At 42.6% G+C, this 18,248-nt stretch overlaps 1 protein-coding gene across 9 annotated transcripts in view; it reads left to right on the top strand.

Moving 5' to 3' along the window:
* TFAP2B (transcription factor AP-2 beta) overlaps positions 1-18,003 on the top strand; it is a 66,250-nt gene extending 48,247 nt beyond the window's left edge. For 5 of the 9 annotated variants that reach the window (XM_081855615.1, XM_081855613.1, XM_081855614.1 and 2 more), the window contains one exon: positions 11,085-18,003. In XM_081855615.1, the coding sequence (XP_081711741.1) occupies positions 11,085-11,385 (301 nt within the window). In that variant the 3' untranslated portion in view covers positions 11,386-18,003. The remainder of the gene's footprint in view (positions 1-11,084) is intronic. The other 4 variants (XM_081855616.1, XM_081855619.1, XM_081855620.1 and 1 more) reach the window with 2 other exon arrangements.
* The last annotated feature ends 245 nt before the right edge of the window (positions 18,004-18,248 follow it).

Below are 18,248 nucleotides of genomic sequence, written 5' to 3' on the forward strand. Positions count from 1 at the left end.
AGCATGGAAGACGAAGAGCAGACTCCATTTGAGGATCTCTCCCTCATTACAGTTGATCAGGTATATGAAGATGAGCAGCAAAGTCAGTCCTCAGGGAATGTGCAGGCGACCTTGGAACGGACAGCTCACGGAAGAACCCTGACCAAACCTAAGAGGAGGCGTGTAGTGGTGATAGGGGATTCCCTACTGAGGGGAACAGAAGCAGTGATCTGTGGGCCTGACAAGATGTCTCGGGAAGTGTGCTGTCTCCCCGGGGCTAAGATCCAAGATGTAACTGAACGACTGCAAGGAATCATAAAACCCACTGACAAATACCCCTTCCTCTTGGTTCATGTGGGAACCAATGACACTGCAAGCAATAGCCTCCAGAAGATCAAAAGAGACTACGAGGCTCTGGGCAGGAAACTGAAGCAATTAAATGCACAAATTGTCATCTCATCTGTCCTCCCAGTTGAACGACGTGGCCCAGGGAGAGAGGGAAAAATAGTGGAAGTGGCTTTGCTGGCTTCGCAAATGGTGTAAACAGGAGGAACGGTTTGGATTCTTAGATCATGGACTGCAGTTTCTTGAAGATGGACTTCTGGCAAGCGATGGGCTGCACCTCACAACGGTTGGGAGGAATGTTTTTGCCAAAAATCTCAGAAAATCTCCTCATCAGGAGGGCTTTAAACTGACTAATGTGGGGGAGGGAGACAGTGCTCCTGAAGGTAGGAGTCTATCAATTGATGAAGATGATCATCCAAATGTCATAGACCAAATGGAGCAAACAGCACACAGACCTAGTGGTGGGAGGAAAAAATCCTTAAATAAGAGACACGGGGGAATGATTAATGGACTTCAATGTCTGTACACTAATGCGCAAAGCATGGGAAATAAACAAGATGAGCTTGAGCTCTTGGTACAGCAAACTAAATATGACATAATAGGCATCACTGAAACCTGGTGGGATAAGTACCACGATTGGAATGTAATAATGGAGGGATACAATCTATTTCAGAGAAACAGACCAGACAAGAAAGGAGGAGGAGTGGCGTTATATGTCAGGGATGTGTATACCTGTGAAGAGATCCAAGATTTAGAACCTCAAAGCCAAAGTGAGAGCATTTGGGTCAAAATTAAGGGAGAGAAGAATAACAGGGACCTCATTGTGGGAGTTTACTATAGATCCCCAAGCCAAACGGAGGACATAGATGATGCCTTCCTGGAACAGATGGCCAAGCATGCAAAAGGAAGAGAGATAGTAGTAATGGGGGACTTCAGTTACCCGGATATTTGTTGGATGTCAAACTCAGCCAAGAGCATAAGGTCAAACAGATTCCTCACTGGCCTTGCAGACAACTTCATTGTCCAGAAAGTGGGAGAAGCAACAAGAGGAACAGCCATTTTAGATCTGGTCCTAACCAATGTTGATGACCTGGTTAGTGGGGTAGAAGTGGAAGGATCATTAGGCGCGAGTGATCATGCTCTTCTGAAGTTTACAATACAGCGGAAAGGAGCAGCCAAGCATACTAGGACTCAATTTCTTGACTTTAAGAAAGCCGACTTCATAAAACTTAGGGAAGTGCTGGGTGAGATCCCATGGACAATAATACTAAAAGGAAAGGGAGTTCATGATGGCTGGGAGTTTGTTAAGAGGGAGATAGTAAAAGCACAACTTCAGGCAATACCAATGAGACGGAAACATGGAAGGTGCCTAAAGAAGCCAGGGTGGCTATCTAAAGAACTTTTAACTGAGTTAAGATTAAAAAAGGATGTGTACAAAAAATGGAAAAGGGGGGAAACCACCAAGAGGAATTCAAACAAATAGCCAGCACGTGTAGACACAAAGTCAGAAAAGCTAAAGCACAGAATGAACTCAGGCTTGCTAGAGAGGTTAAAAGCAACAAAAAAGGCTTTTATGGGTATGTTCGTAGCAAAAGGAAGAACAAAGAAACAGTGGGGTCACTCAGAGGAGAAGATGGTGAAATGCAAACAGGGGACACAGAAAGGGCTGAACTCCTCAATGCCTTCTTTGCCTCAGTCTTCTCCGATAAAGAAAACAATGCCCGACCTGAAGAATTTGGAGCAAATGATTCAGCAGAGGAAACACAGCCCAGAATAACTAAGGAGATAGTACAAGAATACTTGGCTAGTTTAGATGTATTCAAGTCTCCAGGGCCAGATGAACTGCATCCAAGAGTATTAAAAGAACTGGCAGATGTGATCTCAGAACCACTGGCAGTCATCTTTGAGAATTCCTGGAGAACAGGCGAAGTCCCGGCAGACTGGAGGAGGGCAAATGTTGTCCCTATTTTCAAAAAGGGGAAAAGAGAGGACCCAAATAATTACCGCCCAGTCAGTCTGACATCAATACCAGGGAAGAGTCTGGAGCAGATCATTAAGCAAACAGTCTGTGAGCACCTAGAAAGAAATTCTGTGATCACCAATAGTCAGCATGGATTTCTGAAAAATAAGTCATGTCAGACTAACCTGATCTCGTTTTTTGACAGAATTACAAGCCTGGTAGATGAAGGGAACACAGTGGATGTAGCCTACCTTGATCTCAGCAAGGCATTTGACAAGGTGCCCCATGATATTCTTGTAAAGAAGCTGGTAAAATGCGGACTTGACTATGCTACCACTCAGTGGATTTGTAACTGGCTGACTGACCGAACCCAAAGGGTGCTCATCAATGGTTCCTCTTCATCCTGGAGAAGAGTGACTAGTGGGGTGCCACAGGGTTCTGTCTTGGGCCCGGTCTTATTCAACATCTTTATCAACGACTTGGATGATGGACTCAAGGACATCCTGATCAAATTTGCAGATGACACCAAACTGGGAGGGGTGGCTAACACCCCAGAGGACAGGATCACACTTCAAAACGACCTTGACAGATTAGAGAACTGGGCCAAAACAAACAAGATGAACTTTAACAGGGAGAAATGTAAAGTATTGCACTTGGGCAAAAAAAAATGAGAGGCACAAATACAAGATGGGTGACACCTGGCTTGAGAGCAGTATATGTGAAAAGGATCTATGAGTCTTGGTTGACCACAAACTTGACATGAGCCAACAGTGTGACACGGCAGCTAAAAAAGCCAATGCAATTCTGGGCTGCATCAATAGGAGTATAGCATCTAGATCAAGGGAAGTAATAGTGCCACTGTATTCTGCTCTGGTCAGACCTCACCTGGAGTACTGTGTCCAGTTCTGGGCACCACAGTTCAAGAAGGACACTGACAAACTGGAACGTGTCCAGAGGAGGGCAACCAAAATGGTCAAAGGCCTGGAAATGATGCCTAATGAGGAACAGCTAAGGGAGCTGGGCATGTTTAGCCTGGAGAAGAGGAGGTTAAGAGGTGATATGATAGCCATGTTCAAATATATAAAAGGATGTCACATAGAGGAGGGAGAAAGGTTGTTTTCTGCTGCTCCAGAGAAGCGGACACGGAGCAATGGATCCAAACTACAAGAAAGAAGATTCCACCTAAACATTAGGAAGAACTTCCTGACAGTAAAAGCTGTTCGACAGTGGAATTTGCTGCCAAGGAGTGTGGTGGAGTCTCCTTCTTTGGAGGTCTTTAAGCAGAGGCTTGACAACCATATGTCAGGAGTGCTCTGATGGTGTTTCTTGCTTGGCAGGGGGTTGGACTCGATGGCCCTTGTGGTCTCTTCCAACTCTAAGATTCTATGATTCTATAACTTAACAATGAATAAAATATCCCCATGATTTTAAAATCTTTTTTTCATCACGTGCTAAAGCATTCTTCCTGGTTTATCCTGGTGTGGTTTTTGCTTTCATGCTCTATAGTGGTCTGTGTAGTGGCACATAATGTTCACCACACTGGACTTCAACTGTGTCCTAAGCTGTGTTGGGCATTGAGCCGCATCAGAGTTAGCACTGCTGTTTTACTTATTTGTGTGTTTAGTTTCTCAGAAACAGAAGAAAATAGTTGGAGTAGGGAAGAGAGGAAAAGTAGTGAAAGGTAGATGTGTAGTGTTACAAATGTAAAAGCAAAATGTAAATGTGAAAAGGAAATGTAAAAGTGTTTCCTGTCAACAGACTGTAACTGAAGCTCACCAGGGATCTCAGGTTGATGTACAGTGATGTTGGATATAAAACACCTGTCCCAAGACTCGGGGTCCTGGGATGGACCCTTAAAATAAAGTCTGAGCAAAGTTGGTGAAGCAGCAAAGGTTCATTAATTGCTTGAAAGGATGGGTGTCCAAAGCAGGTACACCCAAATTCAGCAAAACACAAGTTTATATCACCTTCCTTTGAGCGAAAAGTTCCGTCCCCTGTCCTCCACTGGGTTACAGCCTATCACAACCTCCTAATTAAAATACTAAAATCTCCTCCCCTGTTGACATCTCCCATTCCCCTGAATTCAGGGACCATTACCCTTAATTACTTTTGCCAAAATAAGGAAGCGTGTTCCTGTGCTCTCACACATCTACCCAAGCAATAAAGCCACATCCTGACCACGCCTTAGGCATACACGAGTCCTACCCTGCTGAAGTGTCTAGATAAACCACATTCTAGCAGCAAGCCACCCTGTTTTCTGGCGTTCTAACCCCAAGCACCCAAGCGAGTCTGCAGTTTTTTAGCTGTTGCAACCTTCTACCCAGGTGTTGCAACTGTTTGAGGCCTTCTGACCTTTTATGAAAAAGTGACATTTTCCTTTTCTTACAATTGACAATCTTATTTTCCTCTTCTGACAACCCTATGAGGTAGATTATTAGGCTGAGAAGTAGTGAATTGTTCAGAAGAATTCATGGCTGAGCAACATTTTGAATGAGGGTTCTTCACATGGCAAATCAATACTCCAGCAGCGGCAGTGCCACATTGTCTCTCCTAGCAAGACATCCTAGAGTACACCACTTGCATCACATCCCTCAAGAATACTTGTACCACTTGGGCTGCTTATTCATAAAACGTGGTCACAGGCCCACTGTGAAATGTGGGCTTGACCGAATGGGTACTGGTTATTTCTGCATTTGTCAAGGCCTTTGAAGATGTGCCCAAAAAGGCTAGGGCTCACAACAATGGTGAAGAATGACTGCAATTGTAAAACTAAACAAATTTTTCAGATTTCTACTGTGTGTGTGCATGCACAGAAGACCTTTGGGGCTTGCTCTGGCAGGTGGCTTATTTGCGTGATCAGACCCAGAGATCTCTCCCCTAAATAAAGTCAAATTTTAGTTTTGGTTTTTGGCAGAATTTAGGCCACAACTTTATTGATTACAGAAGGTGAGTGGTTGCATAGGCTCTGGTTCGACTAGCTCCCTGCACATTTGCAGGCAGCGCTGACCCAGGGCACCAGCATAGGTCAGCCAAGGGTGAACACCTGGGTAGGCGAAAAGCCGGGAACAGACTATGTTCACTACCCAGATGCCCCCCTGGACTCAGGCACGGGCACAACCCCCTTTCAGGGGTTGACCAAACCAGCTGAGTCCTTGGATTCCTTTACCGGAATACCCTTCTCATAGGGATGGTGAGAGCCTTCTCCCATCCCTATCACCTGAACCAGAGCCTATCCGCAACCTTACAAGTTGTGATGATTTGCTACGTGGTAGGCGAAAACCTAAATGGCAACAGCCAATCAGCCAAGTGGGAAAAATTCCTACTGTGCCCCTGTCCCAACGACAGATGACACACAACGGCATAGCAAGATCAATCGCAAAATTGCCCTGAAAGTAGGGAGAGGTGGGCGGGTGTTCTGAATGCACAAGCTGAAAGAGGAAGCTCTGGGTCACGTGCATAGGTATATATAGGTCCTTCAATCTGTTTGGACTGTGCCCCATTGGCCAGATTGAACCCATCATCAAGGGACTTACCAGTCGGGTGTTATGGCGGTCGAATCTCACTCACCCACAACACAGGAGTTTGGTCTCCAGGTCTCACCGCAGCACATGCCCTCTTTTAGGGAGGACATGATTTATTGATTTTATACCACTTAATATATAAGAATATCTCTATGTGGTGTACAGAAAATCAAAGCAAAAACATACAACTTAAGCATCAACAAATTTTACAATATAAAAATGTTACCTTGATACAAAATTACTAATATTATAAACCAATGTCATCTTCTCTCTCAGATTCCTGGCTCTCACCCAGGGCCCAAACAAACTCATATCTCACCCTCAAAAATCTCACAAAGGGAAGGTTCCTAGAAACTGCTGCTGACATTGCCTAGTCTTTTAGGCTTGTTTTTTATGGGCAGACCCAAGGTGGATGAAGCATCCTCAGGCTGCCCACAACCATATCCTTTTCAGCAGCCAGCTGTCCTCTCCACACCCAGTTCTAAGTACAGCAGCTTGATGAGTTTCCAAGGGTGGGAAAAGGATGCTTTCCCACTCACCGTTCATTTTCCAGCCTTTTCCCTCTTCTCCTTCAGCTGCTTTTTAAACTAAGCTTATAAACTGTGCAAATTACAATGCTTCTGAGTTCAATGGGAGATGAATAGCAACCTATGATTGCATTTCTGAGGTTACAGGGAACCAGGCCTTCTCGGTAGTGGCAGCCATCCTGTGGAACACCCTCCCACCAGATGTCAAAGAGAACAACAACTACCAGACTTTTAGAAGACATCTGAAGGCAGCCGTGTTTAGGGAAGCTTTTAATGTTTGATGCATTACTGTATTTTAATATTTTGTTGGAAGCCACCCAGAGTGGCTGGGGAAGCCCAGCCAGATGGGCGGGGTATAAATAATAAATTATTATTATTATTATTACTATGTGTGGCAGCGTGAGTCAGGGTATGTCGTCAAAAGACAGTGTCAAAAGAGGTACATTCATTTAAATATACCTGAGTGTACCGAAAGCTCCTTAGACTTTGAAGCTTCAGTTCTTAAAATGAGAGAGGGTGCACACACACACACACACACACACACACACACACACACACACTCCAAGTGTATATCTGTTTGCTACTTGCCTTCTTTTTTTCTCTTGGCATAACAGCAGATAATCATAAAGGGCCAACCAATAAACAGAACCACATAAAAGTCTGGTGAGACAGAATGGATCCCTGTGGGTTAGACCTGCTAGTGTTCAGCTTCTGTAACTTGTCACCCTCATGTGCTTCCTTGACTGTATGCCCAGAATGCCACACCTGGAGGCATGTCTGTCACAATTCTCCCCTCCCCTTTGAACTCTGTCTACCCCTAGAAGATATTTCATGTTAGGTCTTGCACTACTGGGTTGCTATGGAAGTAATTATAAATTACTACCTCCCATTATCAGTCATGTCCAAAGTCTGTTTCGGGGGCCTAATCTGGCCCGCCGGTCAGTTTAATCCGGCTCCCACAGGTAGTTCCTTCCCGGGTTCTTAAAAAAAAAAAGTCAACAACTTTGGGGTAACATCCTAAAAAGGTGAACAACTTCAATCCTAAAAAAAGGTCAACAACTTCTTTGGTCGGCACTCATGCATGTTCAAGGGATGCGGGTGGCGCTGAGGGTTAAACCACAGAGCCTAGGACTTGCCGATCAGAAGGTCGGTGGTTCGAATCCCCGTGACGGGATGAGCTCCCATTTCTCGGTCCCTGCTCCTGCCAACCTAGCAGTTCGAAAGCATGTCAAAGTGCAAGTAGATAAATAGGTACCACTCTGGCAGGAAGGTAAACAGTGTTTCCGTGTGCTGCTCTGGTTTGCCAGAAGTGGCTTAGTCATGCTGGCCACATGACCCAGAATCTGTACGCCAGCTCCCTCGGCCAATAAAGCGAGATGAGCGCCGCAACCCCAGAGTCGGTCACGACTGGACCTAATGGTCAGGGGCCCATTTACCTTTACCTTTACATGCTTGTTCACTTCATCAAATATGGCCCTCTTTGAAAAAAGTTTGGGCACCCCTGTGTTAGATTAACACTAGCGAGAGAGCAACAAATCCCAGGCTCAGTGTGTGGATAAGCCCTGTTGTCATACACAACAAACGTGGTGATGAGTCCATGTTTTGGTTTTATCACTTCTGACTGCAGGCCTAGGCTTCCTTCACCTTGGGCATTTCTGCTCACAGAGGGTTAGCTTGTCAGAAAAAAGGCTAAGTAGAATGGTTTGCTCCCTAGTTTTCCGCACCACCAACAAATGCACAGAAGACAGGGGGATTCTGCAACTTGTTGCACTTAATGTGTAGTCCATGAACCTTGTGCCAATTTGATAATGCATTTTTGAAAAGAATGGGTTGGGAAAAGCAATTAAAACAATTTGACTTGCTAAGACTTCTCTGCTGGCATGGTAACTCCAGCTGAGCAGAATGGATCAGGTATGTGATGTCATGTGAAGGAAGCATTGTGAGCTACTGCTCTGCTTCCCTAAGGTTGGTGTTTATTTCAGAAATATGTGGCTAGCTTCTTGGGTTCATTCCTTGGTCCTTCCTAGTTCAGCTGTGTGTGCACTATTTTGACTGAGACAGATTTGACCAGGAGACACACTCCATTCTATGAGTCAGTCGATCTATAATGCCTATGTAGTAACCATTATACTTTTTTTTTTTTTTTGCAAACTTTGAATTTATTTGGGGCACCTCACCCCCTACCATGTAGTAGGTTAGCCGCCTTTTGCTCTGACTGCCCTGAAATTTGAATGAGAGATACCACTCATGCAGTTTAGGAATGTTTTTAGTGAATTAGGGAGGTTCACTGTTGCAGACTTTGAGAATCCCTTGCATTTTATGTTGTGAACCGCCCTGAGATCTATGGAGGAAGGGTGGTATACAAAGTTAAATTATAATCATTTTAATAGATAAGAGTAGCTGCTGTATTCAAACTACTGCTCAACCATGGGCATCTTGGGTAAGCTTCCACAAATCTGTGTTCCTGATCTGTAAAATAAAAACTATAGTGACTTCCCTCCCTGAGGGTTTGTCTTTATTTCGATGATCAATCACCCTGAAAATTCTTCTTCTTCTTCTTCTTCTTCTTCTTCTTCTTCTTCTTCTTCTTCTTCTTCTTCTTCTTCTTCTTCTTCTTCTTCTTGTGTTAAATCCATTGTAGTTTAGTACCATATCCACTGCTCAGCATGTGTGTGCATGGCTTGCTTTCTCAACAAGTTTAAGAATTTTGAGGAGGGGAGGGATTATGTGTCAGTTCCAGTGCATGGCTTGATTTTTCTCACTAATGTTATCTTCAGATACCTTTCCCTGCAGTGCACTGCTGTTCTGCTGCTGGCACACTGGAGATCAGATTGAACAGGCTGTTTGAGGAGGGGAGGACTGGTGTGTGAGTGGTGTTGACGAAGTTTATTTTATTTACCGTATTTTTTGCTCTATAAGACTCACTTTTTCCCTCCTAAAAAGTAAGGGGAAATGTGTGTGCGTCTTATGGACCGAATGCAGGCTGCGCAGCTATCCCAGAAGCCAGAACAGCAAGAGGGATTGCTGCTTTCACTGCGCAGCAATCTCTCTTGCTGTTCTGGCTTCTGAGATTCAGAATATTTTTTTTTCTTGTTTTTCTCCTCCAAAAACTAGGTGCGTCTTGTGGTCTGGTGCGTCTTATAGAGCGAAAAATACGGTAATCCATTTCATCACACACCCACACCCACACATCCAGTCTTTTGCTCTGGGGGCTTTTGGCCCCTTCTAGCAATGGATTCCCCTTCTAGCAGAAGCTCTGTGAAATGTACTGGAGTTGACACAGAGCTCTGGATCAAATGGTATAAGTCCAGCACCTGCTAGAAAATGCTGCCCATTGGCAAGTTCAGGTGAAATATTGGCAATGACACTTGTAATGATCATGTACAACGCAAAAACAGAAAAAAAGAACAAGTCAATGTTTTGAAATGCAGGTGTGTAAATCCTTCAGGATATGTCAGACAGCGGATAACTGCTGCAAGCAGAAAGCCAGCAGGCAATAGCTCTTTCCCCTTAGAACAAACAAGCCCCCTGAGGACTGGTGTAGCAGAGTGGACTGTGTGTGGGCATGGAGAGGGTTCAGATCCCACAAGGAATCCTGGGCTTAGCAGTTTCACTTGTTTATTTGTTGATATTGTTGGATGTTTAAGATGTAAAGCACCTTGGAAAGGCAGCTTATACATGTTTCTTTAAACCCAATCAGTTCCCTGGTATGCATGAGGCTCACTGTGGGTGATGGACAGTCCTGGATCTCCTGCCTTTTAATCTGCCTATAGAGCCATTGAGTCTCCCACAATCTTAATTTGCCCAGAGACCCTTGGTTTAATATAAGGAGCAGTTTTTGCTAACAGACTGCAGGTGGGGTGTACCAGGCCCAGGACATCCTGTCTTGACCCCACAGTATACAGTAAGCCCTGACGGCAAGTTTTTATTGTACTTTTATTTAATCTTTATTTGTATTAATAAGCTGTTTGCTTCTTTGGTGGACTTTGGACCAAAATGTGGCCCTCTGCACGTCTGCCTATATGTACCTCTATAGTATACATATAAATGCATACGTAGGTGTTATGTCTATGCCACTGAATGCCAGTAGCCAGACAACACAGGTGGAGAGAGTACTGTTGTGCTGAGGTCCTACTCTGAGTCTTCCCAGGGGCATCTGGCTGACCATGGTAAAAGCAGGATGCTGGGCTAGATGGACTTTTGCCTGGTCCAGGAGAGCTTTTTCTTGTATATTCTAGGGCAGAGGTGTCCAACAGTAAGGCTGTGATCTACCTGTCAATGGCGTGATGTACCTGGTCAATTCTGGTCGATCGCAGGACCCTGATTGTCCCCCAAAGAAAGCTCAACAACTCTAGTCAATCCAATAAGTAGATCACTGTGAGTTTATTTATAGTGGGAGTAGATCGCAGTCTCTTGGAAGTTGGACACGCCTGTTCTAGGGAGTCTAAATATATAAATTATAAATCTATAAATTAACACGTGCTACTTGCATCATGGGCCTCTGCCCAGAGCCATATTTTAAGCAGCTAATAAGGCCTCTGTCAGTCTCTCAACCTGGATTGTTTGAGGTTAAAATAGGACTCTCCAGCTCCTGAGCTGCTTGGTGGAAGAACATTTCCCTTACATGCTGAGAATTATTTTTATAATTGTAAGGTTGCGCTAAACATGTCTTACAAAGTGTTGAAAATGAAATGGTCTGATCCTGATCAACCTTGGCTCTTGCCATCTGCTCTTTGTCTTCCTCCTCTGCAGGCAACTTTGTAAAGAATTTACGGATCTCTTGGCCCAGGACAGGACACCCATTGGCAATAGCAGGCCCAGCCCCATTTTGGAACCTGGGATTCAGAGCTGCTTGACTCACTTCAGCCTCATCACTCATGGCTTTGGGTCCCCAGCCATATGCGCTGCCCTGACTGCTCTCCAGAACTACCTGACTGAAGCTCTCAAAGGCATGGACAAGATGTTCTTGAACAACAACTCTGCTAACAGGCACACTTCTGGGGAAGGACCAGGTAGTAAAACTGGAGACAAGGAAGAGAAGCACAGAAAATGAAAAAACAAAAACAAAAACAAAAAACAAGGAAGCTAATGAAATTAGGGGGAAAATAAATAAAAGGAAAAGCAGAGAGAGAAATCTTTTTAAACAAACATTTTAATTTTAGCTTTAAAATATTGGATTGGGCTTTGGAAGAATTATACTAGGTAGGTCACACCCACATTTTATTTTATTTTAAAGGAAGTAAGGTCAGAGACGCACAATGGAAACAGGAACACAGAGGCTCAGTGGCTTTTGCAAAGGAACTTTTGAAGACAACTTCAAGGAATTTCCACTTCTGTTCTCCTGCAATCTTTTTGTGATAATTGGGGAGGGTGTGTGTGAAAAAATGTCAATAATAGGTAAAAACAATCAATAACTTATTGGAAGAATCTTTTTGATAATGTTGATATGTTGGCCGCGATACATATAGTCTGTTTCTGTATAATTGTTATTTTTCAAAAAAGAAAAAAAAGTCTATCTAAAGTAGAAAAATCAAAAAAACTAAGTGATAGATTTATTTTATATGGGACTGTCCCATTCAGAGCAAAGTGTCCTGTTTTCAGCTCAGACCAACTGTAGCCCCCTGACTTGGGTGATGTCTTGCCATTGCCACTCTGTGTCATCAGAATACCCAGGCCTAAGCTCTACCAATAGTCTCCGGCTTGCAGATTTCTTTACAGTGGGTTGAGGTAGCAGGAAATGAGAGCTCTGGGTCTGTTTAGACTAGAAACCATTATGGGGAAACCTAAAGCAGTGCATTTGCATCTAACAAATTCACGTTCTGATGAAGTTAAGACGATACTTACTTGGAAGAGTATTTCAAATAATGTTAGCTAAAAAGACAGTTATCAAGTGTCCCTATTTCAATACAAACTACCTAAATTTCTGGGTTTACTGAAAACTAGATACTTTACATATTTATTCCTAAAATTCTGAAGCTGCAACTTTGCAAGTTTCACTGGCTGTTAGGATATGTAAAGTTTGCATACAGGATCCAATGAGATTTTGATAACAAGGCGGTGAACTAACTTGGAATTAGGTGGTAACCTCCAGCATAACATTTTTAAAAAAATGGAGATGTACACGTGAAAAAACGTTATACATGAATGCAAAAGCTCTGAACAGAAGAGGGGAAGCATACTACATTCTCCTGCTTCTGGATGATTCTTTTTAAAACCAATATGCACATTTTGCATTCATATATAACTTTTTTATGTATTTCTTCTTCATGAAGGTCAAATGCTACATCAGAACAGATCCTATCTTTGAAATCAATATGACCTATTTCCAAGTCCAGTTGCTGCAGTCTGACAATCCCTTGTAGATGCAGGACTTCGGATGTACACACAAATCTCTCCTGCTTGCTTTCCTTTGCATTGCAATGAAACCACCTATCTCATTTGAGCAGATAGCTCAGTGGGCCCCACGAGAATTGTACATGGAGGTGTGCCTCTGAAGCGAACAGGAGCTTCTTGTGTGCATTCAAGTGCAGAGAACTGGCTGTTCTAAGACTGGGAACAATATGCTTAAGACAGAGGTGCCAGCCTGCTAATTGCTATTCTGAATGGATATTGGCTAATTCTCAACAATTCAGTTTGCTCTTTTTAATATGTCTCAGACTGCTCTCTCTCTCTCTCTCTAAAGAAGTATTAGTAACAGGAATGTCTTGATGAGTATGTGATTTCCTTCTCAGGAGTATGTACCCTTTTTATTTTCTTCTGTTTCCCAAAGCTTTGCCCGCTTGGCTTATGAGCTTCTTCAAAGAGGACTAGAACTCCCTACACATTTCATCAGGTACAGAGATGAAAATCCACAATTCTGACACTTTTCTTTTCAAATCAAAGCCAGTTGTTTTGCAATTCTGCAGGTGTACTTCTTTAAAGAAGCTCAAAGGGAATAGATTAAGCAAGGCAAAGGCAGCTGAATGGGCAATGTCATATTGATAGGCAAATGCTAATTTATCCAATATATAGAAAAGATTTGGGGAGGGCCGATAATATTTGATGCACAGAATAACACAGGTTTGCTAAGTGGCTTTAGAGGAGAAGGAGGGGACTGAAGGTAAAGAGGATTCTTGAGCATTTCCAGTAGCTTTGTTTAAGGAAATCTCTTTTCCCCAGGTTATTAAATGAATTTTGCTGTTCTTGGTTTAGAAAAAAAACATGTCTTGGGATGAGGGAAATCAACCAAATTCCAAGCATTTGCAGAAATTTAAGTGCATTGCAGTATATTTTATAAATGAGATTTTTAAAAGCTCCCCCCCCCCTTGTTTGGAATACCTACTAAAGTTATACTTCAGTGAAAGAAGATGAATTTCACCTTGCATGTTATCAGTTTGGAAATACCTTGTTGACTTGGATAATGGCTATGGTGTTCCATGCATTTTGAAAAATCATTTCCCTTTTGTCACAACACCTTATGTCTATACATCATTTTGACTTAACATACTGAATTCATGCTAGGAGATGAGAATAGGATAAACACATCACCATGGCTGTAACTTCCATTATTTTTGGTAGAACTTTGTTCTACTTAAGCAAACACTTATGGATGGGGTCCATCTGTTTCACAGGGTAGTGTTTTACATTTGGAATTCAGTTTTCAAAAGCAATTTGGGTCCTTGCAGTTTCTAATTTTAAAAATATGAAAAGTTATTTCTCACAATGTAAACTTCAAGAGTACAGTGCCCCAATTGAAATGGCTGCACATGTCTGTTTCACCATGTGTATAAATATTCAACACATATTCAGCATATAGCAGAATGATGCAGCCAACTGGAGTTCTGTACGGCATATACACACAGTGAAATATGCATGTGTAGTTGCTTGAAACATGAAGACGTACATTCTGAATTCATCACCTACTGTGTTCCAAACAGTATCATGCACAATGCAACTGCTGAATTACATACACTGTGTTTTAGAACTGGTCCCTAAGATCTCATTTCCAACCTTTATAAACCATAAAGTACTTGAAATTAAGCCAATACTTTCCCATTGGATATTTCTGCCTGCACCGTGAAGTAAACTGTGTGTTGTTATTTGTAATCGGACATATTCAGAAGGTGATTAACTTGGAGTACCTGTATATTGGATGTGATCAATTATATAGGAAGCAAGTTTAATCAAAATGAGTAGAACTTCCAATGGGCCTTGGTCTGAATCTAGGTATTTCAGTTCAGCTGTGAGTGGAGCTTTACACACTGATCCTAAATGCACACCTGTATGCATGTGAATTTGCAATATTGCCAAGTTATGGTGCAGGTCCTCAAGTTGCTAATTTTAGAATGTCACTAGAACAAATTATGCAGGAGAGACTGAGCATAGTACTCTACAGAAGTATTGGAACCCAGACTGTCATACAATTCATGAAATGAATTGATTAATCATATGAGTTTTAGTTGATTCATTGATTAAATGTTGGCCAAAACAATTGCCATGAAGCAAGAAGCATAGCTTTGCTTTTAGATAGTGGACACCATCTTATCTGATGCATTTTCTCCTATTTGAGAGAAAAGTAAGAATTAAGATGATGTTTAATAAGGTGTATTGTTTTAATACTTTCCAAAGAATCAGGAAACGTTTAAAATATTAATTGATTAAATTCAGGCCCCCTAGTTGGAACTACTATCAGTGGGGCTGCTTTAGTTCAGTAACTTCAGGCACATCCAACCAAAGTTGGTTCCATTTAGTTTTGGGGAGAATCAAGCATATGTTTAACTTGTTCCTATTGAAATCAATGGGACTGTAATGTGCTTAATGTTGACTAAACCTCACCCCATACTTTTTTGCTTCCTATATTTCTGAAATCTACATTCTGTCTGTGTCTTTTGTTCACTGTACCATCTCAAAAGAGGGAGGAAGAAAGTAAATGCACCTTTATTTGCAGTTGTTACCCCAAAGGGCACTTTTGAGGAGCTGAAGACAGCTGTGATAGTAATTAATGCTTTCCTGTTCTCATATTTGTTAGCTCTGACTCCGTACACTATCTTGGACAATTTATAAATGTAACAAAATCACCTTTATGCATCACAAGAATAATTTACTATGTTTCAGTCCACTGATCTGAACATGCCTTGCACAAGAAAGAACCCAAACTTAATATCTTTAAAAAGGCCACCTGAAGAAATATTTCAGTAACTAAAAATAAATTAAAATAAAATCTAGGATAACTATTAACACTGAACTGAGGAAAACATTGTGGCACAAAAAGCAGAAAATCTACAAAGTTAAATGAGGAGATGTTTTGTCCTAATTGTAAATAGGGAGCAAAATCTTTCTAGTTTATACCGCAGACATGTTCACCCTCCAAACTTAATTTGCAAACTTTGTGGACAACAATGCAAGGAACCCTAAGAGAGATATTATACAGAAGTCTGAGCTCTCTTCAAAACCATATCGACCAAATATATTTCTTTCTTTTTGTTAATCAGCAGCCAATTGTAGTCCAACTGTCCTTAGGATGTAGGTACTGAGGCGGCCCCTGTGTGTCCCCTCCAGATGCTGTTGGAGTGCAACTCCCATCAGTCCTGATCATTGGTCATGTGGAGTAGGGCTGGTTGGTTTAGTAGTCTAGCCACAGCTGGGAGGCACCATGTTGGCTGCTCATTGGTTACAACACATCACAAGACGGAAGCAAATCTCAGGGTTCTCCTGCCTCCTTTCATTTGTCATTTTTTCCCAGTTAAAGCATCTGTGTTTACAAATTCTTCCTTGGCATTGACACTAGAATGGAGCTTAGAATCCTAAAATCATGGAGCAGTGTGCACATGCTGACCGAAAACCATAGGGCTGGGGTTGCCAACATGGCACAGAAGTGCCCTTAAGAAAAGCCAGTGGCACTCACAAAGACTCTGAGACCCCTCCCTCACTGACTGTCCTCTTTGCCATGAGGTGGCATAGCTTATTACCTCCCCTCCCACCCGCCACTTGAAAAGCATACAGAGGAAGGAGGATGTTGGGAGAGCCTTAGCTCTTGCCTATTTCTGTTTCAGCTCCATGTGCTTCTTAAGGCTCAGGTCAACATGTGAACAAAAAGTCGAGCAACCAAGAAGGCAGGAGGGAAAGGAGAGCCATCTAGGAGACGGGGCAGGAAAGGAGAATAGCCAGAGGGGATAAAGTGGTGCGCCACAGGAGCTGGGAGAGAAAATGCCACAGCATGAAAGCATGGACCCTAGGCATGGATACTCATATTTTTACTCCTTTCAGAATGTGTCCACAGCTGTGTTCTGTGATTTGGGTGTGTTTGTTGGCATCCTGTGTAAAAACTGTGAAGATCTGTGCCTTCGATGTTTTTGTAGTGCTGGAAAGTACCGGATCTGTAATTTTTTTTTACTGTGTAGTCTACCACTGTAAGCTCTCACTTCTTGACTGTGCTTTTTGTTGGGAGGGGGTACACAAGGTAAATTCATGGAAATTCAGAAGGCCCTTTAAGAATTCTGCTGGAACCAACTTTAACTCTGACCTGGAGAGACTGAGCCAGGGAGGGAAGGAGAGAAGCAGCCCACAGAACTCTCTCAAACCCCCCAATGTGCCTGTAGACCCAAAAAGCTTGGTGATGCCGGCCCATAGGGACGTATACCAATGCTGAGCATTGCTCCATTTAACTCACTACTGTCTACAGCGGCTTCCCCAAAACTGGTGCCCTCCAGCTGTTGTTGAACTATAATTCACATCAGTCCTCATCATCAGCCATACTGGCTGGGGCTGATGGAGAGTGGAGTCCCACAACATTTGAAGGACACTAGGTGAAGCTATACTGAACTGTACGGACTGGCAATCTCCAGGGTTTCAGACAGGATTCTTTCCTAGCCTTCCTGAAGATGACTGGGATGGAACCTGGGACCTTTTGTGTGTGTCCAGCATGCACTACCAGTGAGCTACATCTCTCCCCTACACTTTATGATAGTTTTATTCCTTATTTCCAAAGTGTGCACTCAGTTGTCTCTGCTGATAATCTGACTCCTCTTTCTCTAAAAGTTATGTATGTTGTTTTTCCTCAAAGAAACCATATTTATCCAGTTTCATAGATACCTCGAGTATGTGGAGAGTCTATATAGTGCCAGAAATTTAAAGGGTCACATTATATATACCCTGGCCTGGCTTGCTGCAGCAGCAGCATTTTAAAATAATGATCATCTACATACCTGGGGGTAAATGGCTGCCATCTTAAAGTCATTCATGAATAAATTCCATTGGTCTAAATGAGATTTATTCATGGATAAATGATAACTCTTGGTACTTTTTTATTAAAAAAAAGCAAAAAAACCAACAACCCATGAAGTGAATTAAGCATCTCCAGTCTCTGCAAACAACATGGCACCTAAGCACAGCCTTTACAGTTCTGCTGACCACCTAAAAGGATTTACATAGCACCACCAATTCTTGGGTCTTGCTTCCTACATTTCAAGGGATGTTGCTAAACCATTCATTTGGGTACCTCCATAAATTGCATTTATGGCATCTAGTGGTGGTGGAGGAGGAGCATAAGAAGTTGCCTCTTCCACTATCGTCCAGGCAGCTGGAAAAACTTGAACATTTTCATTTTAGTGTGGAGAACCTAACTTTGATTGCCAGCAACGTCCACCAAAACATTAAGTTCTAGACAGGGATGCCAACTGAGCAGAACCCCCCCCCCAAAAAAAAAACTACTCTGGCCTGCTTGTGAACCCGCAACAGCACCTGGTATGCAGGAATGAGTAGAAGTGTGAGAAGATGAAACATATCGCTTATTCATTCTCACATATTAAGTTGCTACTAAAGGCACAAGTACGAGGGCTGGTATAAAAACTGGCAACCCTAGTCCCAGATAATGATTTCTACTTAAAAGTAATGGAATTCAAAGCTATGATTTACACACACACACACACACACACACAC

The sequence above is a fragment of the Podarcis erhardii genome (genome assembly GCF_964252035.2).
Source record: "Podarcis erhardii genome assembly, chromosome: 3".
Classification (NCBI taxonomy): Eukaryota; Metazoa; Chordata; class Lepidosauria; order Squamata; family Lacertidae; genus Podarcis; species Podarcis erhardii.